This window comes from Otolemur garnettii, unplaced genomic scaffold (assembly GCF_000181295.1).
Source record: "Otolemur garnettii isolate 467f Iridium unplaced genomic scaffold, OtoGar3 scaffold00043, whole genome shotgun sequence".
Classification (NCBI taxonomy): domain Eukaryota; kingdom Metazoa; phylum Chordata; class Mammalia; order Primates; family Galagidae; genus Otolemur; species Otolemur garnettii.
The window spans coordinates 11,667,467-11,691,695 of record NW_003852438.1 but is presented as its reverse complement, the minus strand read 5'-3'; the positions used below and the strand labels follow the sequence as shown (position 1 = coordinate 11,691,695).

General features: G+C 41.0%; 1 protein-coding gene across 11 annotated transcripts in view; it reads left to right on the top strand.

The window, feature by feature from the left end:
* R3HDM2 (R3H domain containing 2) overlaps nt 1–24,229 on the top strand; it is a 192,034-nt gene that overhangs the window by 142,068 nt on the left and 25,737 nt on the right. For 2 of the 11 annotated variants that reach the window (XM_012805589.2, XM_023513604.1), the window contains 13 exons: nt 933–956; nt 3,177–3,218; nt 5,243–5,329; nt 5,835–5,961; nt 7,102–7,180; nt 7,833–7,892; nt 8,455–8,595; nt 9,746–9,854; nt 12,750–12,845; nt 15,833–15,864; nt 15,963–16,016; nt 20,697–20,929; nt 23,401–23,579. In XM_012805589.2, the coding sequence (XP_012661043.1) occupies nt 933–956; nt 3,177–3,218; nt 5,243–5,329; nt 5,835–5,961; nt 7,102–7,180; nt 7,833–7,892; nt 8,455–8,595; nt 9,746–9,854; nt 12,750–12,845; nt 15,833–15,864; nt 15,963–16,016; nt 20,697–20,929; nt 23,401–23,579 (1,263 nt within the window). Of the gene's footprint in view, nt 1–932; nt 957–2,193; nt 2,250–3,176; nt 3,219–5,242; nt 5,330–5,834; nt 5,962–7,101; nt 7,181–7,832; nt 7,893–8,454; nt 8,596–9,745; nt 9,855–12,749; nt 12,846–15,832; nt 15,865–15,962; nt 16,017–20,696; nt 20,930–23,400; nt 23,580–24,229 lie in introns of those variants that run through there. The other 9 variants (XM_023513612.1, XM_012805590.2, XM_023513611.1 and 6 more) reach the window with 8 other exon arrangements.

The window sequence follows — 24,229 nt, the reverse complement described above, 5'->3', positions numbered from 1 at the left end:
GTCCCTTAAACCCCTCCCCTCTTTACCATTCCCAACATATCATATGCTCCTTCAATAACACTGAAAATTCTGCTTTTCTTACGTATTTGCCACGCAGTAGCCCAGAATTCTCCTTGAGAATCTAAGTGGTACTGTCAAGGGAGTCCCTGTTATGAATTGGAGCGAAAAAATTTTTGGGAAAAGAGACTTTCATTACTCATAAGTATGTGGTGTAAGTTCTTGGAAACACTGAAACCCACAACATCTTTTGCATGGAAACTGCTTTAGAAAGATGGTTACAAAATAACTGATTGTGTTGATTCTCTTCAAGCTTTCTGTGTATCTTACTGCCCTAGGCCACTCAGATTTCTCAGCATGGCATATTATAACCTAGTCCCTTGCTTGTCAGCTCTCACCTCTGGCATCTAGTGATTCAGCATTATCTGATTCCTTGATCCCTGTTATAAATGGGAGTTGAAAGTTGGGAGAAAGCATGCTTCTATACATGCTTTCTCTGCCTAGAATGCCCTCCTTAGTATTCTTTCCTTGTTCTCCTCCACCCCCAACATCTGTCTAATACCTATGTAATACTATGTATTCTTCAAAACTCAATCCAGGTGTGTTTTTCTCCAGGAAGCCTTCCTTGACCACCTTACTCCACTATTGAAGGTCTCTGTAGTATAATTATTTGTTTGATGTCCATCTTCCTCACATAACTATAAGTTCTGTGATACCCAGGATTAGGTCAGTTTAAGACTCACCATTTTATCCCCATTGCCTAATACAGTGCCTTGCACATAGGAGGCACTCCATGTCTGGGACTGTGAATTTATGTATTGCTAGGTCTGAGTTAGATGCTTTGCTGTGTACTCTTGTAGCACTCCATGACTACCTCTATAACACACTTAATGTACTGTATTATAACTGTCTTATTTGTCTGTCTTTTCCAACAGGATTATGAATTCCTTTTTGACAAGGTTTGTGCCTTTTATCTCTGTATCCTCCAGTAGCTAGCATGATACCTGGTACATATTAGGCTTTAAATATGTGTTTGACTCTTAAATGAAAACTGTTTTTCTGAGAAATAAGCAAATTCATATATTATCGATGAGAGTGTAAATTCCTTTAACCACTTTAGAGGATAATTTAGTGATACTTTATAAAATTTTTTAAATGAGGCTGGGCTCGGTGGCTCATACCTGTAATCCTAGCACTCTTGAGAGGCTGAGGTGGGTAGATTGGCCTGAGCTAACAGGTTCAAGACCATCCTGAGCCAGAGCAAGGATGGTAAAATAGTCAGGCGTTGTAAAAATAGCCGTCTGTAAAAATAGCCAGGTGTTGTGGCAGGCACCTGTAGTCCCAGCTACTTGGGAGGCTGAGGCAAGAGAATAGCTTGAGCCCAAGAGTTTGAGGTTGCTGTGAGCTATGAAGCCACAGTACTCTACTGAAGGTGACAAAATGAGACTCTTGTCTCAAAAAATATACATAAAAATAAAAATAAATAAAAAATTTTAAATGGACTACAGATATACTGTATTTACTTATGCACAATGATATGGTCATTATTTATACTAGCAGAAGGTCAGAAATGCCGTAAAGGGTACAATATTAGGGATTGGTAAAATAAGTTATGGAATAGCCATGCAATGAAATACTGTGTAGATGTTAAGAAAAACAGGGTATCCTGGAAGTGGGAACAATGTAACCTAAAAATTGTACCCTCATATTAATTTGAAAAAATTTAAAAAATACTCAAAAAAAAGGGTAGAGCTTCTATGGATTAATAAATGAAAAAAAAGTTTAAAAGCAAGGTTTAGAGTAGTATGTATAATATACTTGTTTTTTTTTTTTTTAAAAAAAACCTATGTACAGACAGGAAAAATAAGCATTATATATATGCATGAAATGTCGCTGGATAGATCTAAAAGAAATTCAGTACTGGCAGACCATTTAGGAGAGAACCAGGTATCTGGGGGACAGTTATAAGAGGAGAGTTACTGTTCCATATATGCCCTTAATGCCCTTAAAATGTTTGTGCCATGTGTTTGTTATTTCATGTTTGAAAAAGTAGTGACAAATACTGCTTCAAATTTCTGGACCATGCATCTCCCCTTGCTGTGACAGATCTTGCCACTGACCAGATCCATCCTCATTTCTTATTCTCTCCATCCACCTTCCCAGTTCTCGATTTTGCACTGTGGCAGTGTTGTTTGCTAACTAGTGAAGAGGACCAAGGAAAAAGAAATCCTCACCTACCCAAGACCATGCGGGTATTCTACCTCTGACTCGTTTTCCCTCTCCCACCCTCCTGCCTCAGTTTTCTCTACACACCACTGGCAGTGAGTTTCATTCCAAACATCTCAGAGCCCCTAAGTGCCTCATCCCCATATACGTGTGTAACCCTACTCAGCCTCTTCCCGAAAGTCCCCATTTTGACTTCTTAGCTGTTTAGAAATCTTATTGATTAATTAGTCTTCCCTCATTCTACTTCAGGGCCTCATCCTTTATCTTCCTCAGCTTCCACCCTGTTCCTTATCCAGTCTCTCTGCCCTTACTCTGGAAGTCTTATCCTTATCTTCCATACTCTCTTCTTTTTGTCCTGTCCCATCTTACATCTCTGACCCAGACAGGCTGTAAGAGTCACCACTGGAATCTTAGAATGGGGAGAATTCTCATACTCAGGAAGGGAGACATTTGAGAATAAGACTCTTCATTTCATTTCTACAGCTGTAGGGACAGGTGTTTTGGGTATCCCAAGTTAGAACTCTGAATGTGTTGTCCTACAAAGATGTTAATATAAGCGATGGTTGGGCCATATTTCACATCCATTATGGATTAAAAAGTCTCCTGTGGGTAAGGTTGGGAGAGAAATACTCTCTTATGCTATGATCGTGATATTTCCCAAAGCACCCTAATCAGGAGATGTTTCCATGGTTTGTCCAAAAGTAATTTTTATCAGTTTGTGAAATAGGCCAACAAATCAGTGAATTCCAACTTTTTATATTCATGGTGATGATGATTTGACTATAGGTGACCTGTGGTTCCTTCTATGTCACAGTTGCTGGTGGTTCTCATCATAGTTCAGCTATTGCTGTAATGGTTTTGTAGTTAGTGCTTTTTCTTTGTAAACATATATTGCTTTTAACTTAAGTATCAATTATCTCTACCTTTAATATTTTCCAATCCTCTTCTAACAGAGGCGGACATCTAACCATGGTCATGCCAGGAAAAGAGCCAAGGTGAGAGCCCTTTTTCCTCTATAGTTTCTTTTCAAAGTAAGACATTTCACAGATGGACTTACTAATATCTAGTTTATTTGGATTATGTGAGCAGAGTTTTCTTGCCTGTACTGTATACCCTAAGTATGAACTTGCAGGTATGCACATGCATGCGCACGCACACATTTCCTAATAAAAGATCTAACTTTATTTTACTCCATTACCTATAGCTCAGTCACAGTCTATTTTTGATGCCTGGAAGGAAACCAAACTGGAGGCTTCCACAGAGCCTGAGAGAATTTGGTACTGGTCTTGCTAAAATACCAGTTTCTCTGCTCTCCCCTGGCTTCTCTAGGAGACTGGCTGCTTTTATGAGCCTTTTTATTATTCCTCTTCATGTTTCTTTCTTTCCCTCCTTGTGAATTTTCCTTTAAAATAAATCCTGTCTCATTAGTAGAAATAACTCTACATTTTTGAATATTCTAAAAATATAATCTTTTTTAAATGTTTCACTTTTTAAGGGCAGGAAGGAGGGTTTTTTTTTAATCATTGTATGATAAAATTAGCATATGACAGATTGTTTTTAGCAGAGTTGTCAGAAAAGACTATATGTATTAGGTTGTGATAGCCTTTTAATTTAGCTGGGGAGCAGTGAAACATTAAATTTTTCTTACATTTGGAAGATTTGTCATCAGAAGTAATAATTAAGAGTGGCCAACCCTTTTCCCCAGAAAAATAATGATTAAATTTGGGAATTTGATTTAACATCAAACCCAGTATATGGCTTGGATTTGAGGAAGACCAAAAAGTATAATAAATTTGTCCTGTGTCTTGCCTTACACGGACTCATCAGTAGTGGTCGATTTGATGTTAAAGTTCAAAAGAGAAGGTACTCACTGCTACTTTAATTCCTCCCAAGTTTTTTGAGGTAAATAAGACAGTTATTATCTGCATACTATAGATGAGGAAATTTGGGCTATAGAGATTGAGTGACTCAACAAAGGACATTGAGTAGCAAGTGGCAGAAGTAGGCATCATCTCTTCAGACTTAGTAGTTCTTTTTGCACTACCTGGAACATATATGGCATGTTTTTGTGCTTTAGTATTTATTGTGAACCTTGGAATTTTTTGTAGGAATTTTCAGCAAATATTTATTTTATTATTATTTCTAGTGAGTCACTTTAGAATTTTTAGCTTTGAGGATCCCTAAGAGAATAGTGATTTGCATAGTGGATTTCAAATCTTTTGGGGATTCACCAGCTAGCAGAGGTAAACCAGGTAGATTAGCTTTTTATTGCATTAAATCCCAGTGTTATAAAGGTTTTATTTAAATCTTTCTCATCACTCTTTTCTTAGATACTTCTTTCCATACCTTTCCATACCCTTGCCACCTCGGGTGTAGAGTAACTTAGCATTTATTGTCTATTGTATGTTTATATGCTATAGATTATCTGATTCTTACAACAGCAGAATAAGTATATTTATGGCAGTTTTACTAAGGAAAAACAGACTCAGAAAGGTCAAGTAATTTGCTTTGAGTCTCAAGTTGTAAGTGCAAAACCAGAAATTGAAGCTAGGTTTCAAATTTTTTGTGGCTTTTCTAAGGCAGGGTTAATGCCTTAGAAAGGGATCTTGGGAAGATGCCTAACTAGGTTACTTTATTTATTTAACCGACCCTGCCCTAGAAAGCTGGATTTTTCTGGCTTTCAAACCCAGTGTCTTTCTGCTAAGATATGCTACTGTGTATTTGCAGTAAACTTCTGAATCTAAAAAGTTGGAAACCTGGGTTCCAATCTCACTGAGAGAGAAGAGGACTAAATGAAATAGTTTCCTACCATCTGTCCAAGTAATCATTTTATTTGTACATGTTTACTGTTGTAAGCAAGAAAATTTTCTTTCAACTAAATCAGAAATTGCTAAGTAGGACCTATTTAGAAAAAAACCCATTTAATGGAAAAAAACAACTAACAGAGCCAAAGAGGATGCTCTTCATTCAGCCAAAAAACTTCTGAAGAGAAGATATATATGTATTTGGTTTTTTTCAGTCTAATTCCAAGCTGAAGTTGGTGCGCAGCCTGGCAGTATGTGAAGAGTCCTCCACCCCATTTGCTGATGGGCCACTAGAAACCCAGGTAGGTCATTTACAGGTCTAAAGTAGCTTTTGAGCTTGGCCGTCATCTGGTAGTGTGCGGTACAGCAATAACATCACCAAGATCAGGCTTGGAAATCAGAATAGAAGCCACTTTGAAACAGAAGCTATTGCAGTAAAGCAGGGCTTGTTGAGAGCGTAAAGTGTAGTTCTTCATATCTTGACCACTCAGGATGATGCAGACAAGGACATCCGGGGCTGGACCTTGTTTTCTCACCCACGCTTCTCCCCTCCTGTAGTTAGAACTATTTCCATCCAGTTCCTTTTGCCAAAAACAGCCAGTATAATTTGAGCTCTTCATATAGTAGGTTGTAATGTTGGCAACCCGCTTGATGGAACAAAACTGAAACAACTTATTAATTAACAAAATACAGTCTTATGAAAGGGAGCTGCAACCTCAAGATTTACCTTCTTAAAGAGTCTAAGGGAGCTTAAAGATAGTTAGAATCCTTTTTTCCCTTTGATTATCCTCTTTCCCCTTATTTAAGGATATAATTCAATTGCACATCAGTTGCCCCTCTGACAAGGAGGAAGAAAAGTCTACAAAAGATGTCTCTGAAAAGGAAGATAAAGACAAAAACAAAGAAAAAGTCCCACGAAAGATGCTATCCAGAGGTGAGGACTTTCCCCATCTTTCATCTGTCTTAGGGCGTGGCTCTGCAGTTCCCTTTCCTTCCATCCTAAAGCGTGGCACCCACTGGCCGTACTTCTGACTTGGTTGCTTGGGAAGATACCTAACTAGGTTACTTTATTTCTTCAACTGACCCTGTCTTAGCCACAAAAAGTTACTCTAGCTGCATTGGCACTACCCATAAGAGGACAGTATAGCCAGTTCTGATTCTCTTTAGCTTCTGAAATAAATGAGGACATGGAAAATCACTGGTAGCATATCCTCTAGATACCATTTTTATATATTTTGGTTTAGGGATGGCTAAAGTGATTTTCTTTTTAATAATATAGATTTGCCTGCAATTATTAGACTTTCTTAGGCTTTCAATTCTTATGTTGGTAGTAAAAAGAAATATTCTACAAAAATAGTAGCTGACAAGAAAAGGCAACCTTGATGGATTAAAAATAATCAATATTTGGGCATATTTACTAAGATCCTGGAAAATTCAGCCCTGTCTGTCTTCACCTCCAACTTTATTTCTTTAACTAGAATAAAACTTGCTTTGTTTTTTTTTGTTTGTTTGTTTTTGAGACAGAGTGTCACTCTGTTGTCCCAGCTAGAGTGCTGTGGTATCAATCTAGCTCATAGCAACCTCAAATTCCTGAGTTCAGGCATTTGAACTCTCCAGTGGCTGACACTACAGGTCCTGCCATAAAGACTGGCTAATTTTTTCTGTTTTTGGTAGAGACCTGGTTTTGCTCTTGCTCAGGCTGGTCTCAAACTCCTGAGCAGCCTCAGCTTCCCACAGTATTAGGATTACAAGTATTAGCCGCCACACCAACCAAATCTGGTTTGTTTTGATCAGGGCATTCAGTTAATACTTACTGATGATTGGAGGTTTTTCAGTGCAGTATTTATACAGCACTGTGGCCCAGATTCTTCCTTCTATTATTTTGTTGGGGGATTTGGGGGGACTGGGAATTAGCATATTAAAGTTGTTTTGAATTTTATGCTAAAACCCCTGAAGTTTGATGTTACTTTCCTATTCTCTCTTTCCTGACTAGGTTGTGGGCTTCTGCTTGGGATTAGATACCATGCAAGGCAGTTGCATTTATTTTAAATTTCTTTTGTTGTGGTGATTCTAGACTCCAGCCAAGAATATACGGACTCTACTGGAATAGACCTACATGAATTTCTTGTAAATACACTGAAAAAAAACCCAAGGTAAAAATACGATTGGTGTAAGAGGTAAAGGGGATAGAGACCAGCAAGATTCCAGAAGGCCAAGTAGTTTCCCAGATTTTTTACATCATTAGAATTTAGGGCATCTCCCTCCCCAATCATTTTCAAGTATAGTTTTATATTCTGTGAGGGATTCACAGTCCTCTTATATTAAGATTTCTGCTTTCAGAAGAGTTGAGAAAAATTCTGTCGAAGAAGAATGCAAAGACAAATATGAAAACAGGAGTACACTGATTAAAAAGCACAGAAGAAAAAATTGATTTGCACATAAGCTAAATCATAATTGCTTTAAAATTCTATAAAAGATGAAATATAGAATAATGATTAGATTTGTAAGTTTAACGTATGGATTAGTGTGAATATACTACTAATAAAATTAGATTTCTGATACAGTATAATAAACATGACTAGCAAGGGTCTACAAAATTTATATTTGGGTGGTTTTTCTTTTTTAAAATTCTATAATACTGGCTGGTGAGGGTTAGCAGCCTCTGCATGATGATCCATTACTGGGGTTGGGCTATATTCCTCTCTTCAACTTCTATAGTGAGCAAGCTGTGTTTTCAGTCTCTGTTTCCAATATCTATGGGAGGGCTGCTTTTTGTTTTGTTTTGTTTTAATCTTTTTTAAACAGGGACAGAATGATGCTGCTAAAATTAGAACAGGAGATTCTGGAATTTATTAATGACAACAAGTAAGTTATTTATATGAAATACACATTTAGAGGTGGGAGGGGGCACTGGAAAGAAATGTAGATACAATTTTAGGACATCCCTCTTTCATTTGTCTCTTAAAGTATGAATTTTGAAGTAATTACTGGGGAACAGAAGGAGTTAGGGAGAAACAATCAGAATGGAAACAATGCATTATGAAAACAAAATAAGGTTTTTAAGTTATTGCATAGACTTGAGTTGGAAAAGAGTTTATATCTTTTCAGCAGCCAATCCTCGTTCCAGATTTTACTATTCTTAAGGTTTTCCCCTTTTAATTTATTGTACATCATCCAAGTAGATGGGACTTTGGACTTGATAAGTAGTCTCAATGAGGATAGTGGGTCAGAGTTGTTTGTAAACTAGTGTAGATAAAGAAGCTGACAGAAACCTTTTTTGTTCCCACTGAGGAAATATCTTCCCTATAATATGTTTGTTTCGCCTCTAAGAAATTCTCTACTTTATAGACTTGTCAGGAAATTTATAATTGGCTGCTATGGCTGTAGTTTGTCTTACTTCACTTTTTTCCCCTGGGTTTCCCCTTAGTAACCAGTTCAAGAAGTTTCCTCAGATGACCTCGTATCACCGGATGCTATTACACCGGGTAGCTGCCTATTTTGGGATGGACCACAATGTTGATCAAACTGGGAAAGCTGTCATCATCAACAAAACGAGTAACACAAGAATGTAAGGGAGGAAACTGCAGAATGGGAATGCTTTCCCAGGATGACCTGCGAGGGTGGAAGAGGATAAGAAATCTCTTTCAGGGGAGGGAATGGAAGGCTTATATCATCAGTTCCTATTCTTTGTGAAGCCTTAGAGATAGATTCTATTTTTTTTGAAGACAGAGTCTTATTATGTTGCCCTCGGTAGAGTGCTGTGGCGTCACAGCTCACAGCAACCTCAAACTCTTGGATTTAAGTGATTCTCTTGCCTCAGCTTCCCAAGTAGCTGGGACTATAGATACCCACCAGAATGCCTGGCTATTGTTTGGTTTGTTTGTTTGTTTGTTTGTTTTTTGCAATTGTCATTGTTGTTTAGCTGGCCCAGGCTGGGTTCAAACCTGCCAGCCTGGGTGTATGTGGCCAGTGCAGTAACCATTGTGCTACAGACGCCAAGCCTAGAGATAGAGTCTAGAAGCAATGGTATGTTAAGAAGACTGGTCTAAGCCTGTGTCTTCACTGATAGGACAGGTAAAACTTTGGAGGAATAGAAATTATAGATATATAAAGAATAGACCCTGGGCGGCGCCTGTGGCTCAAAGGAGTGGGGCGCCAGCCCCATATGCTAGAGGTGGTGGGTTCGAACCCAGCCTCTGGCCAAAAAACTGCAAAAAAAAAAAAAGAATAGGAAAAATAAAAAATTTAAAAATAACAGACCCTAAAGATTTCATTAAAATCTTCAGGCTCGGCGCCTATAGCTCAACTGGCTATGGCGCCAGCCACGTACACCTAAGGTGGCTGGTTCGAATCCCCAGCCCGGACCCGCCAAACAACAATGACGGCTGCAACCAAAAAATAGCCGGGCGTTGTGGCGGGCGCCTGTGGTCCCAGCTACTTGGGAGGCAGAGGCAGGAGACTCGCTTGAGCCCAGGAGTTGGAGGTTGCTGTGAGCTGTAATGCCACGGCACTCTGCCCAGGGGGACAGCTTGAGGCTCCGTCTCAAAAAAAAAAAAAAAAAAAAAAAAAAAAATCTTCATGTGACTTTTTGGATGCCCGAATCCAAAAATTCCCTGAATCTGAATTGTGGAACTTAGGATGTCTGTACCTAGGAGGTCTGCTTCCTAACAAAAGGGTCTTTGTCCTCCCTTTCTTCCACATTTCTCTCTAAATCTCAGCCCTGAACAGAGGTTCTCAGAACATATAAAGGATGAGAAGAATACAGAATTTCAACAGAGATTCATTCTCAAAAGAGACGATGCCAGTATGGACCGAGATGATAACCAGGTGAAGAATGGAAAAGGGTGGGCCTATGGAAAGAGATTGCAGTAAGAGAAACTGGGAAGGGAGAAGAATTTTTGTGGGATGTAGAAAACTCAGAATATCTTAGTCTGGAAAAATGTATTGAGCAATACTGAGTTGGCTTTGGCTTAATGTTGAGGACTGACTTTACTTGCTGAGCTGGATGCCACCCCCCCTTAGCCCCAGAGAGACATGGTGCTGAGGTTTGCTGGGTAATCTCATTTGGCCTATAACTCCTTAGGTCTGCCGCTAATTTCTAATGCCACATCATTTTGGATAAAGCAAGATCCCTCCCTGCCTCAGCTTTGATCCAGCTGATGGTTTCAGTCTTTTTTTCTTTAATAGTTAGGGATTTCTTTGGGAACCATAAAAAGTTACATTATCCCACTTCTCTTATCCTAGCTGAGGACTAGCCCTGAACTGGCAAAGTTCTGATCTAATATACCCAGTTATAAAGGTGTTTCTGATCCCTTTCTGTAAACTCCTTAATCTTTTCCCAGCTCTGTCCACCAAGGTGAGTGAGTTAATTTGACTTTTGATGCTGGAAACCTCAGGCACTATCCTCTTTATGATCCACAGCTGCGGGAATAAGAAATGAATAACCTGTCCCAGCCCTTTATTTATGGGCCTGGCTGTTACCCCGCCCTTTAGCTGAACCTTTGGAGAGTAAGTGATTATTTGAAGATTAGTTTCCTAGCTAAGTAGAGGGTTTAGATTCAGCCTGCTTCTGCTCGGCCTCCAAAGGGAATAATATTTGAAGAGTGTGGTTGTATAGAACCAATATGAGGCTTGATAATTAATGATAATTATAATAACATCTTACCTATAAAGTCACAATTGGTTTTCTTGGGATATTGTACGGTCTTGAAACCAGGACCTTTCCTGCTTGCTACTTGAGTGTTTGAGAGAGTCCTTTTGAGAAAAGTGCCATTATCTATTGTGGACAAACACGCTGGGTCTGATTGAAAACAAAGAAACATACAAAAAGACAAAAGTGAAAAAACAAGAAAGAGTCTTTCCATCCTGATGCCCTTCTCTCCATTTTCCCAAAACCATTTTTCTGTGGATCAGAAATTATTTAGGCCTAGAGGCACATTGGAGCAGAGTGGAATCTATCCTTATTATGAACTTTTCATCTCTCAGCTTCAGACTTGATCCGTAATAGGGTGGAATCTGTAAACTATCTGGCTGTGATATAAATAACAAGAACAGCAATTGCTATTTTATTGAGTGTTTTCCCTGAACTAGGGTCTGTTCTATGCATTTTCTCTTTTAATCCTCTTTACAATCCAATGTAGATAAGGGTTATTATCCCCATTTTACATATAAGAAAACTGAGGCTAAGAGATACTAAGTTATTTGCCTAAAGTCACATTAAATGGTAAGTGGCAGAGCTGAGATTCTGTCTGACCTCACAGCCCATTATGCTCTTTCTACTCTGTTATTGGTTTGCCAGTGCTAGGGGCTGAGAACGGTATAGCTCCTTGAGGTCCTTTGTCTTCTTGGAGTGGAATTTATAAAAGAACATTTTGTAGGATTTATGTTCTTAAGGCTAGTGAGAAGTCGATGTTCCTGAAATTATGGCTCCCTCTGGAGATTGGTGAAGATCAGCCTAGAGCAGCAGTCTCCTTGGTTGCTTCATCTGAAGCTTTCAAAGCCTCTGGACTGGAGGTCACAATCTTTTATAACTGATGACATTCGTTTGATGACTTTTCTCTCTGAGCTCCTTGCCTTCAATAGCAATATGGAAAAGGGTACTCTGTTACTCCAGACAGTGTTCACAAATCAGAAGCCAAGAGAAGAAAGACAGTGATGGGGAGTTAGGTGGCAGGCCAGTCAGAGGTGGTAATCTGTCCGGCCATCCCTTCTAGTCACCTCACTACATTTTCCAGGAATGTAAACTTCTCTATTCTCCATTTCCTTCTTTCCCTTCCTGTCTCTGTGTCCCATTTCTCCTTCCACTGTACTTTGTCCGTTCCTCTCTCTGTTCTTCTTTCTTTCTGTTCTGTTCTCCTTTCCTTTTTCTTCTCTTTGTGTTGCTCTGTTCTCTTTCTTCTGTATTTCTGTAATTTCTTTCTCTCCTTCTCTCCCTCCAGTTAAGATGAGAAAAAGAATGCTTAGGATTTGAGTTTAGCTTCGCCCTTGGGATTTCATTTCCAAGGCCCTCTTTGCTGAGCTATGTGTGATTTAGGTCTTCAGACCAGGACATTAGTGACTGAAGAGGGAATAATATAAGGTGCTAGTTCTATAAACCTCCTCTTCTACGTTAGGCTCTGCTAAATACCTGTTTCTTCTCCCTTTGTAGCTTCTTTCTGTCCCTTGCTTTCCCTCTAGAGCAGGGGTCCTCAAACTTTTTAAACAGGGGGCCAGTTCACTGCCCCTCAGACTGTTGGAGGGCCAGACTGCAGGCCCCGGGACGAGTCAGCTGCTAAGCAGGACAGGCAGCAGCGGCAAAAACACCCGGCAGGCTGGATAAATGTCCTAGGCAGGCTGCATGTGGCCTGCGGGCCGTAGTTTGAGGACGCCTGCTATAGAGCAATGTTTTTTATTTTCCCAGGACTATTTTCTTGATCCTTACTGACTAGAGGGTACCTAATTACTATAGGAAAGCAACCCAGTCCTTATAAATAGTTTATGTTCTTAATACTTTGGGGGATTGGGGGTGGGGAAATGGAGAGTCCCCAGCCATCCAGAAAACCTGATCTCCCAAACTGCATGGTCAGATGTACCCAGTGAAACCTGTCCAGGACTGGAAATTTATTTTTTTTCCACTTTTTTGATGGCAACTATAAACTTTCCCGGTTTCTCTTCCTTGCTGGTGTGCAGTGAGCTTGCAGTACGAGGAGAACTTAACTAGCTTAATTCTGCTCATCGATCTAGATCAGAGTTCCATTGCAGGATGGAAGGAGGAGCAAGTCAATAGAAGAGAGAGAGGAGGAATATCAAAGGGTCCGAGAGAGAATATTTGCCCGAGAGGTAAGTGTAGCATCTGAGAGTTGTCAGCCCATAGCTTTTAGCTCTTAATCTTTGGAACTGTGAATGGAATGAACCCTCCATAAATGTCTTTGGGTTTTTTGTTTGTTTTTTCAACCAACATCAGCCAGCCCCAGATTTTATCTCTAAAATTAAATGTGGCTTATTGGGAAGCTGCAGATTTTCATTTTTATTATTTTTAATACATTCTGCCATATGGTATACAATGAGAACTAAAACTTGGAGTGGCTGAATTTGGTAAATATGACTAGACTGAAAATAGAAATGGTTTTGGCAGGGATTGTGGAAGGGCCCTGAATCTTGCCTGCAAAACCCTCCTCCCTCTTACCTTCTTTCACTCCCACTATCCATTTTAGGCTTCTTTGCTTCTAAGTGGAAGACGTAGTGTTCACACAGGCTATACATTCATCTTGTTGGATCAGTCTTGTTTTTAGGATGTGTTGGTTATTGTTAGAGTACAGGTCTGGCATCCATCCTCTTTGAGCTCCACATTCTGCATGCACAGAGAGTACCACTATTCCCTCCAGTCTCTGCCTCAACAGGAAGCTTTCTTCTTATATTTCTTACTTTGCCTCCTAGAACAGGACTGGCTCTTTGGGCCAAAAGCCAGCATGAATCAGTCTAGGCAACTTTATACTTAATTGCAGTCATATCAAATATACTTGGTACCTCTATGTCTGGTCACCTTTGCCTACCAGATTGAAGAGAAGAACGGCAGAAATTCAGGAAAGAGTGTTGGATAGTCAAGGGAGGAACAAACCTCCAGGAAATACAGGATCCAGATAGTGGCACTATCTCATAGACTAGCAACAAAGGAGCGAAAGCTGCTCTCCCTTCATTGTCAAAAGGTGGTCAGTTTTAATCAGTATACTTACATGGACACTACTCTCCTCCCATTCCCCCAGGATAAAAAGTATATGTATCTTTTCATTATCACCTTGCCCGGAAAAATACTGTCTCCAACTAAAAACTGAATTCCTCTATGTACTTGCTTCATTGTCTCAGGAGACCCAAGTTCTTCCAGAGATCCTCACTGGGGACTGATACACGACCAGCCTTCTGGCCCAAAGTCCAAGGAGAAAGAATCTTCTTACCTTCTGTTATATAGACTTCCATTCTGAGTCAGAAAAGTTGGTCCTCCAAATTATCCATCATAGCCCAAAAAGAATTCTCTACCTTTACCTACAAACCATTTGGGTGGAATGAGAGGAGAAATGTCATTTGCACACAACTGAGGCCAGTGATGACTCTAAATTGTGGACAGAGGGCGGCGCCTGTGGCTCAGTGAGTAGGGCGCCGGCCCCGTATATTGAGGGTGGCGGGTTCAAACCTGGCCCCAGCCAAACTGCAACAAAAAGTAAATAAATAAATAAGTTGTGGACAGAGCAGGTTGGTGGATAAATAATAGCAGACACTTATATAGTGCTTACATTGCTCTTAGCACTTTATGTAAATTAACTCACTTAATCCTCACACAGGACTGTGAGATAGGTTACATTACTTTCCCATTTTATAAGTAAGGAACTGAGGCACAGAGAGGTCACATAATCAGTAAGTTCACACTACTAGTTAGCAGAAGAGGTAGGCATTTGAATTCAGGCTCTGGAGTCTGTGCTCTCAGCCCCAATGTATACCACCTCTCAGTAGTTTGCTTGCTGTGGGCTCTTTAGATGAGGTGCTGATGACATCATAGCCTAGCTAGCTAGCTGTGGTATGTTCCTCTGTTGTCACTTATGTGTGGAAAATGACTACCTTTCTATGCCAGCCATTAGTAAAGCCACAGATGTTCTGAAAGCACAGGTGACTTATGTTCAGGTATTGGAGCTAATAAACAACACAGGAATATATCTACCTGCAACTATAACAAAGGCAAATTAGCTCTTCTCTCCTTTTTTCTCCTGATTTCTAGTCTCTCAAGCCTCTACTAATATATGTATTCTCTGTTAAATCCCTGTGGATTTATCACTTTCATTTCAGCACATGCTAATTCTTGTCGTGGTAGAGGCATCTGGCATCTCAGAAGGTCTAGACAAGGAACAGTAGCCAAAGCCCATCATACTCGAAAGATTCTGTGTGGAGAGGAGCCTGGCCAGTCAAAGGGAACTGGTTAAGGGTGGAGTTGTAGGTCTGGGGAATGAGGGTGGGAGCAGGAAGAAGGCCAAAAAGAAAGGGAAGTGGCAAGAAGGGTGTTTGGATGGAAATGCTGCTGCTGTAGCCTTCTCTGGAGCCTGAGCTGTGCATTGAGAAAGCCGCCTCACAGAGGCTTGGCCCTACACAGAGCCCATTCTGCTCAGCAGCTGGACACTCTTGTTACCTTTTTCAAAAGCTTGGGAGTCCACCACACTGCTCACTTCACTCGGCTCAGTGGCTTTGTCAGGAAATGATCCCCAAGGGGAATGTTTTAGGCTTTTAATTTTCTCATTTTTCCTAGGCTTTGATAAGTACCTGCTTCCCCAATATCCCACCCTCCTTGGGTCTCAGGTCAGAATGTCTTTCATTTTGGCCAGTGTAGGGGACAGAAATGAAATAGCTGTTGAGAACGATTTCTAAAAAACAACATTTCTTTCTCTTGTCTCCCTTTTCCCTTCCTCTGTATACACTCTTTAGGACTAAGCACACCAATTGTTATTCTCAGCTTACCTCTAGAACAACAAATTTAGAGCTAAAAAGGAAATAATCATTAGGTTAATACTTTCCTCTTTCTCCTTTCCATACTTCTACTTTTATCAACCTCTCTTTTTAAACCCTCTGTGGGAAGACTAAAAACGCCAAGTGCTCTTTGCCATTAAAGGTGAGAAGTCAGATTGGGTATGTGGGTGTGGGTCATCCTGTCCCTGCTCCCTCTCTCCCTGTTGGTGGGATGAGCTCTGGTTTGAGGACCTTGGGTATTCATAGCATCATGGACATCCTTTTCAGTTTGCCATGCTGTTTTCTTATAAGTTATTTTCCGTTTTCTCCCCCTCACCTAGACTGGCCAGAACGGATATCTAAGTGACATCAGGTTAGTACCACATAGCATGTTCCCTGCTTCTCATTGAGCTTTGTCAGTGAGATTAATATAATCCTGTAATGATGCTTTTCTTTGATGTTAACCAACAGACTCTCCAAAGAAGCCTTTTCTTCTAGCTCTCACAAGAGAAGGCAGATTTTTAGGTACTTCTGTGTGATCTCTCTTCTATTTATTTTAAATTTTATTTTGTTTTGCTGTAATCTTTTCAGCGGAGTGGGTTTGCTCCATGCATGGCTGCTTGTGGAATAATTAAATTTGTGGGTTTTGCAACATTGGATATTTTTCCCCATTAAAAAAATGGCTTCTGCTTAATGATGTTATTTTTATTGTTGTCAATTTTATTTAAGTTTTTAATAGGTGGTGAAAGGGACTGGATAGGTTTGTCTGGAATAGGTACTGCTCCCTCCCAGAAGTGTGCTGAAATCGGGCATTTTTGATATTTAAATACACCTCTATAGTAAGGTAAAAGAATGGGTGTCTTCTGGCTACCTTTTCTAAATCAATGGAAAGATATAGAGAGCTTATCCCTGGCCCAGCATTAGGAATGTTTTATATCTTTAAGAAAAAATAGTACATTCACATATATAGAAACATGCAGGAACACTTGTCTGTGTAGTTTTCTCTTTGAGACAATGTAATGTTAGTAAGATGACCTCAGAAAAGACCTCTAATAGACCTGTCTGCCTGAGAATGAACTTCAGCATGTCCTCTGTATGATTGTCCATTACTTGTGCTTAATGCTGGTTAAAACTGCTGTATTAATTCCCCCAGTGCCTACTAGTCTCCATTTTCCCACAAAGCAATTATAACAATGTCTCTTTCTTTGCAGTCTCTTAGTCCCACCCCAGGGGAAAATACAAGGCAGTGATGAGAAAAGCACCGCCTTAGGGCCCTGTCCTGGTACCAACTCATTTTAAGTATATTCTTCCCATTTTACCAATAGGAAAACTATAGAATACAGAGATTCTGAGTATTTAACACTAGGATTTAGGTCCAGCCCTTTCTAAAATGTTTCTCTCTTTTTGAACACTATTCTTGGAAGGTACTATCTGACTCAAATTTGAGATCTCATTTCTGCTTTAATTGTCCCTTCCCTATTGTCCTTTATAAAGCTAACCAAACTATATGAAAATTAGGATAGTGAGATTTACCATTCTTGATGTGGAGGATGTTCCATATCTTTCCTAGGCCATCCTGCCCTTAGGTCTCTCTGAAAACCCCAGGCAGAGAGGGCCTTGGATTGGTGGTGATGGTAAAGATAGATAGACTCTCCCCACATTAAAAAAAAAAAAATTTCTGCTCCACAGTTTACACTCCAGGATTATAGATCATCCCAGAATACCTACAAGGAGTTTTAAGGCAACTACTGTGAATGAATTAATGTCCAGTGCCTTACAGTTGCCAGAGTATATTTTATCTGATTCAGTTCTCTCAGCATCCTGATTTGCTCAGCTGGTTTACATCTAAGAAAACAAAAACATAGGGATTAAGTGGCTAGTTCATTTACATGGCTATTAGTGGCAAAACTGGAACTGATTCTTTGTCCAGTGTTTTTTTTTTCACTACACCATACCAGCTCTCTACAAATTACAAATGACACCCCATCCTCTCCGAGTACTGTTCTGTTTGGAGTCCTCATCCAGATTCCCTGCTAAGAATTCTGCCCCTGGCTCGGCGCCTATAGCTCAACCGGCTAAGGCGCCAGCCACGTACACCTAAGGTGGCGGGTTTGAATCCCCAGCCCGGACCCGCCAAACAACAATGACGGCTGCAACCAAAAAATGGCTGGGCGTTGTGGCGGGCGCCTGTGGTCCCAGCTACTTGGGAGGCGGAGGCAGGAGACTCGCTTGAGCCCAGGAGTTAGAGGTTGCTGTGAGCGTGATGCCATGGCACTCTACCCAGGGGAATAGCTTGAGGCTCTGTCTCAAAAAAAAAAAAAAAAAAAAAAAGAATTCTGCCCTTACTAATGCTGTGGAGCATCACATTGTGTGGATAATGCCCTAAAGGATCTAGTGAGCAGGTGCAGCCCTCTTCTTTCCAGATCGCGTTTTAAGTGGCTACATTTCAAACTGAGCTTTTGACTACAGATCTAGGTAATAGAAAATGCGGTATCATGGGCTCTTAAGGAGCTATTTCCCCTATTTGGATACTCGTCTGTAACTTTAATGATCAGAAGCTGATCTTTCTTCTCTAACTGCCTTTTTTTCCCTCCAGCTTTTTTGAGACAGGGTTTCGCTTTGTTGCCCAGGTGAGAGAGCAGTGGCATCATCATAGCTCACTGCAACCTGAATCATTGGGCTCAAGTGACCTCCTGCCTCAGCCTCCCAAGTAGCTGGGACTACAGGTGTGCACCGCTGTGCCAACCTAATTTTTCTATTTTTTGTAGTGACAAGGTCTCTCTATGTTGCTTAGGCTAGGCTAACTGCTTTATCCCCTTTCTGCCCCAGTTTTTGTTTGTGAAACAAATACCTGTATATCAAATTCCATCATCCACATTGGTAATAACTATGGCAACTTCTCAGTTTTTAAAAAAATTCTACTGCATTGATAAATAAGCCATAGTGAGGCTTACTATTATTTATTGCCACCTCTTCCACTGGCCTCCCTATCTACTCTCTAGACTCAGCCCTAAACCTACTTGTAAAAACTAAACCAGCTCTGATTTTTATAGAATGAAGTGTCAATACTCTGTTCTTTATCCAATCTCTCCAGGACACACACAGCGCCACTTCAGTGCTTGGAACTGAATCTGAGTAGCTTCCCTAATTGCCTAATTTTGAGTGAAGTATTGAGACATGACTAGAGATTGAAACAGGATTATTTCTACAGAGGGAAAACTGATCTCTTTCCTTAGATTCTTTAACACACAGGGGAGTAGTGTGCTATACCACATTAGTCAGAAGATCATCAGATAGTTCACATTTTGAGCATTTGGTCATCACTGTCTTGGAGAACTAGATGAGTACAGAAGTGCTGCCATTTTGGCCCTAGCTTCCCAAGGTATTTGGTTTAAAGTTGCTTTGTTCTTTGTTTACCTCTGGTAGCAAGATAAAGTAAATTGCAGGATTGCTCTAATAGATAGTAAAGTGTTCGATTTAGGTAGGCTATGAGGACTTATCTTGCAAAATTCAAGCTCTAGTGTCCAATGAGCAGCCTTATCCATTGCCACTGCTGTATCCCCTTATCCCATAAACACATGTATTTTTACTGAGTCCTGTTAGTATGCTTGTCCATTGAGATAGAGCTATTGGCTCTTACTTCAGGTCTGATTCTATTCCTAGAAAATCTCTAACATACACTTTTCTCTTGTTTCCCATTCTATTTTGACATTCCAAGAGATAGGGGTAAAGTTTTGGGGAAACAGGAATATTTTTCAGTCTTCTATTCTAACTACAAAGAGAGAAGAATTTAAATTTTATATGTGTGTATATACACACACACACACACAAACACACCTACTTAGGGTTTCAGAGAAGAATTAGCATGTTCCTAACCACCTGTGCCAGTGTGTTCTGAGCTCACCATGATTGGCTTAGCAAAAAAAAAAAAAAAAGTGACCCTAACATGTATTGTGTTCATTTTCCTTACAGTGCCTCTGGAGTAAGTGTTCTAATAAAGAAAGATATTTTCTTTGATATTAATCCACTGAGAAAAACATCTTCTTTATTAGAATAACTCTGAGTCTAATGCCTTTGAAGCTAAGGAGATTGGGATGAGGTTTTCTATTTGCTTTTGGCAAGATGGTGGTGAAAAAGGAGGGAGCCCAAACTACGATGATTTTTGCTTAATTATTCTCAGTATACATACCAAAATCTTTGTAATTGTTGTCATCTGGTTTCCTGAGGTTATTAGTTACTGCGGGTGGGGATGTGAAAGAAAATTTGCTGGCTCTTGGTTGCTTATTGAAGAGATAGTAAGAGCTCAACAAGACAGGGTTTTCAAGCTCACTATTTTGAGGCATACAGCTGTTTATAATCATAGACAGTGATTGTAACATCAGGATAATGATGTTTCCAGAGCTAAAAAAGAGAGGAAGAATCCCTTTTCTTAATAGCTTTTCCCAGGACATTAGGATTATGAATATGGAGGCAATGAGGCACAGTCAGTCCCCTCTGCCCCGTGCCATCCTGAGTCCCAAGGGCATATTCGCTTGATCTTGCTGAGGACTTTGGCCATTAGAGACCCTGGTACCAGTTGTTCTCAAACACTAACATGGAACTTCCACAAACAGGCTGGGTCATTTCTAGACTTTGTAGACTGTTTTTCAGAGTGTCCCTTGAGACCTCTATACTCTTCTTCCAACTCCTGGAAAGGTGGCCATAAACAGCACCTCTGCTGGCTTAGACATGTGTTATGTGGAAGACCTGTTGTGGGATTTATCTGTGTCATTGGCTACTCTTGCCTTCTAGCAATAGTAACTTCTAGGAGTCCTGCTTTCAGAACTCTCAGAAGGAACTGGTACCCCTTTGCTCCCCACAATTTCCTGCATGTGTGGGATTCTCCTCAGGGAGTGGGGAAAAGACCACAGCCAATCTCAGCATCATGTGTGTGGTTTCCCATCCACCTCTGGTCTGATGTATTGAATTAATTGCTAGTTCACTGTCTTCAAGATATACCTCTCTGTTCTTTGTTACTGTACTGAATCTTGTTGTGTCTGCTCCCATCAAGTCTTAGTTGGCCAACCAGCTAACAAGAAGTCAGTGTCCATCCCCCGCCTAATCTGCACCCTCTCTTTGTTGTTGAGAGAATAGAAATAAACTCTGTCCTGTCCCTTCTGCTGAAGTGGTGGGTGGGGGGTGCTCTGACCACTGTGGTCTCTGCAGGGGGAACCGTGAAGGGCTGAGCCGCACCTCAAGCAGCCGCCAGAGCAGCACAGACAGCGAACTCAAATCCCTGGAGCCCCGGCCTTGGAGCAGCACAGACTCTGATGGCTCTGTCCGGAGCATGCGACCCCCTGTCACCAAAGCCAGCAGCTTCAGTGGAATCTCTATCCTCACCCGAGGTGACAGCATTGGCAGCAGCAAAGGTGGCAGTGCAGGAAGGATTTCCAGGCCAGGTACTGCTGCTTCATTCTTTCTATCTCATGCCTGTCCCCTTGTATTTGTCTTCTTAGTTGTGTAATGAACTATCACATCACTGATATTTACGTTTAATAAAATACTTGTCCCAATATATTTTCCTGGAAACCTAACATACCTGGAGGGTGATTTGATTTTTTTTGAGATAGAGTCTCCCTTGGTCACCCTTGGTAGAATGCTGTGGCGTCACAGCTCACGGCAACCTCAAACTGTTGTGGTTAAGCACTTCTCTTGCCTTAGCCTCCTGAGTAGCTGGGACTATAGGCACCACCACAACATCTGGCTATTTTTTTATTTTTAGAATCGGGGTCTTGCTCTTGTTTTTTTTTTTTTTTTTTTTTTTTTTGAGACAGAGCCTCAAGCTGTCCCCCTGGGTAGAGTGCTATGGCATCACAGCTCAAGCAACCTCCAACTTCTGGGCTCAAGCGAGTCTCCTGCCTCAGCCTCCCAAGTAGCTGGGATCACAGGCGCCCACCACAACATCCGGCTATTTTTTGGTTGCAGCCGTCATTGTTTTTGGTGGGCCTGGGCTGGATTCGAACCTGCCACCTTAGGTGTATGTGGCTGGCGCCTTAGCCACTTGAGCCACAGGCGCCGAGCCAGGGGTCTCGCTCTTGCTCAGGGTGGTCTCAAACTCCTGAGCTCAAGCAGCCCACCCAACTTAGCCTCCCAGAGTGCTAGGATAACAGACGTGAGCCACTGCACCCAGCCAGGGATTTGATTTTTTAGATCCATTGTCCTTTCTTGTATCTAGTGCCCTCTTAATTTTTTCCAAACCTTCCACCCTGAGTGCGGGGGAGGGGGGACTTTTCTGGACTAGATTATTCCTCTGATTTTTGACTAAGGTGGGAATCCCTATCAGCCCAGGTTATATACTAAGGTCAAAGTGACAGCTGCTTTCATTCTATGCTCCTTGAGATTATAAAGAGGCTTTGTAACAGCAGAGAGAATCTGTAGAGTTTAGCTGTTTGTTATGAGTTGGTAGCAGCCAGTAGGCTAGAACTTAAAGGGATATTGCTCTGGCTGCTTTTCTAGAGTTCAGTGACTGGAAGGATTAGACATGAAAGCCCTGTAACCACACCCTTCAGCTCTCCTGATCTGCTGCCTTGCCCTTTGCATCTATTCCTGCTGTACTCTTGTAGCAGGGTATTTAGCCACTTATACTTGTGGACTTCTACTTCACCCTTTCCTCTCTAAAGAATTGCTTGAATCTCATCCCATAAGTTCTATAGGTGTTATCTCAAGTACACATCAGTAATGTGAAAGATTGTGCTTCTGACCCTCAGCTTTCTACTGCCCTTCTCTGTTATCTTCTTTCTTATCCCAATGTCCAAGGCTTTATCCAGATCTTTCTTTCCTATTCTTTAATTATGACACTAGCTCCCAAACTGATCTCCCTGCTCTGCTCTCAGCTCTTTTTAGAGCTAGCATACCAATCTAAAACATAGATCTGAACACATCGGTCCCCTCTTAAAAACATTTGTTTCTGTTATCACCTGCGTAATAAAATCCAAACTACTTAAAGTAGCATAACTTCCTGACTCTGGTTTGCCATTGCAATCTCATTTCCAGGTATCTATCCCCCCTCCAGCCCTCCAGCTATTTCTTGAATGTGGTATTAGTTTTGTACCTCCTCAGCCTGACAAGCTCTATTCATACTTCAAATCTAGCCCTCCTGCTACATCCTTTTTAAATTCTTCCCTGACACTTCTAAGAGTTATTGCTTCTTTGTCTTTGCTTTCAAACAGCTTTGTTGATATCACTGATATATCCCTTATCCTTATTAGATTATAGTAGGTGTGTGCCTGCTCATCTCCCATCAGAAGATCCTATGCTACTTAAGGACTATGTTTTGTTCACATTTATGTCTTTAGTTATTACATGATGCCTGGCACATAATAGATATTTGGTGAAAGTATATTGTGTGAATGTGTTCATGCCTTTGAGCGCCCAGAAATGGGAAAAATAGTTGGGTAAATGTTGTGTGTATGTGTGTGTTCAACCATGTACTCAAAGAGGCAAGGTTGTGCTCTCACCAACTTACGTAGGAGATGCTGCAAGTTGAGAAGAAAGCAACAAAAATAAGGTCCCTTAAAAGCCCAGGAATCTGTACCCTCCCAGGAAGTCAGCATTCACATTTTCAGCTCTTTAATCATGATGGACAGAATATAGGTACTTCAGGGGAGGTGCTTCAGCAGCCTCACATTTTGTCCAAGTCCAAAACTAAACATTGATAGTCAAGGTGATTCCTATCCCTAGGGAGCAGAAACCTGCTAAGGTGAGGACTCCCTTCAGTATGCCAAATGAAAGATATCGTGGTCTTCACAAGGCAGTGGGGGAGTGAAGAGGAAGGGCAAGGAACCAGGAGAAACCGGCAACTATGCTTTCCAGGGGCAGCATGTTCATTGCTTGTGCTTACAGCTTTTGGTGGGTCTCCTCTTTGCCTTAGGTATGGCACTAGGTGCCCCAGAAGTGTGCAACCAGGTCACCTCATCCCAGTCTGTCCGGGGCCTTCTCCCTTGCACTGCCCAGCAGCAGCAGCAGCAGCAGCAGCAGCAGCAGCAACTTCCTGCTCTCCCACCCACACCTCAGCAACAGCCACCCTTGAATAATCACATGGTCTCACAGGTGAGTCACCATTCATTGTCACCCCTCCACTCTAATTCAAGCAAGCTCTGGAAGTACAGCCATATCTCTTGTGTGGAAGGTAGCAGGAAGGATCTGTTTTTGGACACATGCTATTTCCTCCCCCATTTCTCATTTGGTAGTTGTAGGGAGGGAAGGATAAGGGCAAAAGTTGGGCCAGAGTGTTCTACTTAGTGGGGTCAGAGTGGGAGTTTCCTGCTTTATATTTCTTCCTTTATCTCCTGAGAGTTGTCACTAAGATTTTATCCCATAGCACATTTCTTCTGTACTTCATCTCTCTCTAAATCCTGTGTAATTAGCAAGGTTTTTCACCATATCCATCTGTGGAATTTGGAAAGATCATAGCCCCCACCATCATATGACTTATATGCTAACCTATAAACACATATTTATTTGTTGGGGTTTGGGGGGAAAAGAAGCTACACTCAAGACCCCCACCATATATGTGCAAGAAGACACAAAGGCCTGAATGTCATCTTTGTTTCTCACACCTTAACAGGACTGGACTGATAGGTATTGGTACCAACTAGGGTTTAAATGAAGATTTTTTCCTTACATTGAAAGTCATCAGCCTAAGAAGCAGGTCCTATTCTAAACTGGAACCTCAGTGTTCTGGGTTTAAAAGTCACCTT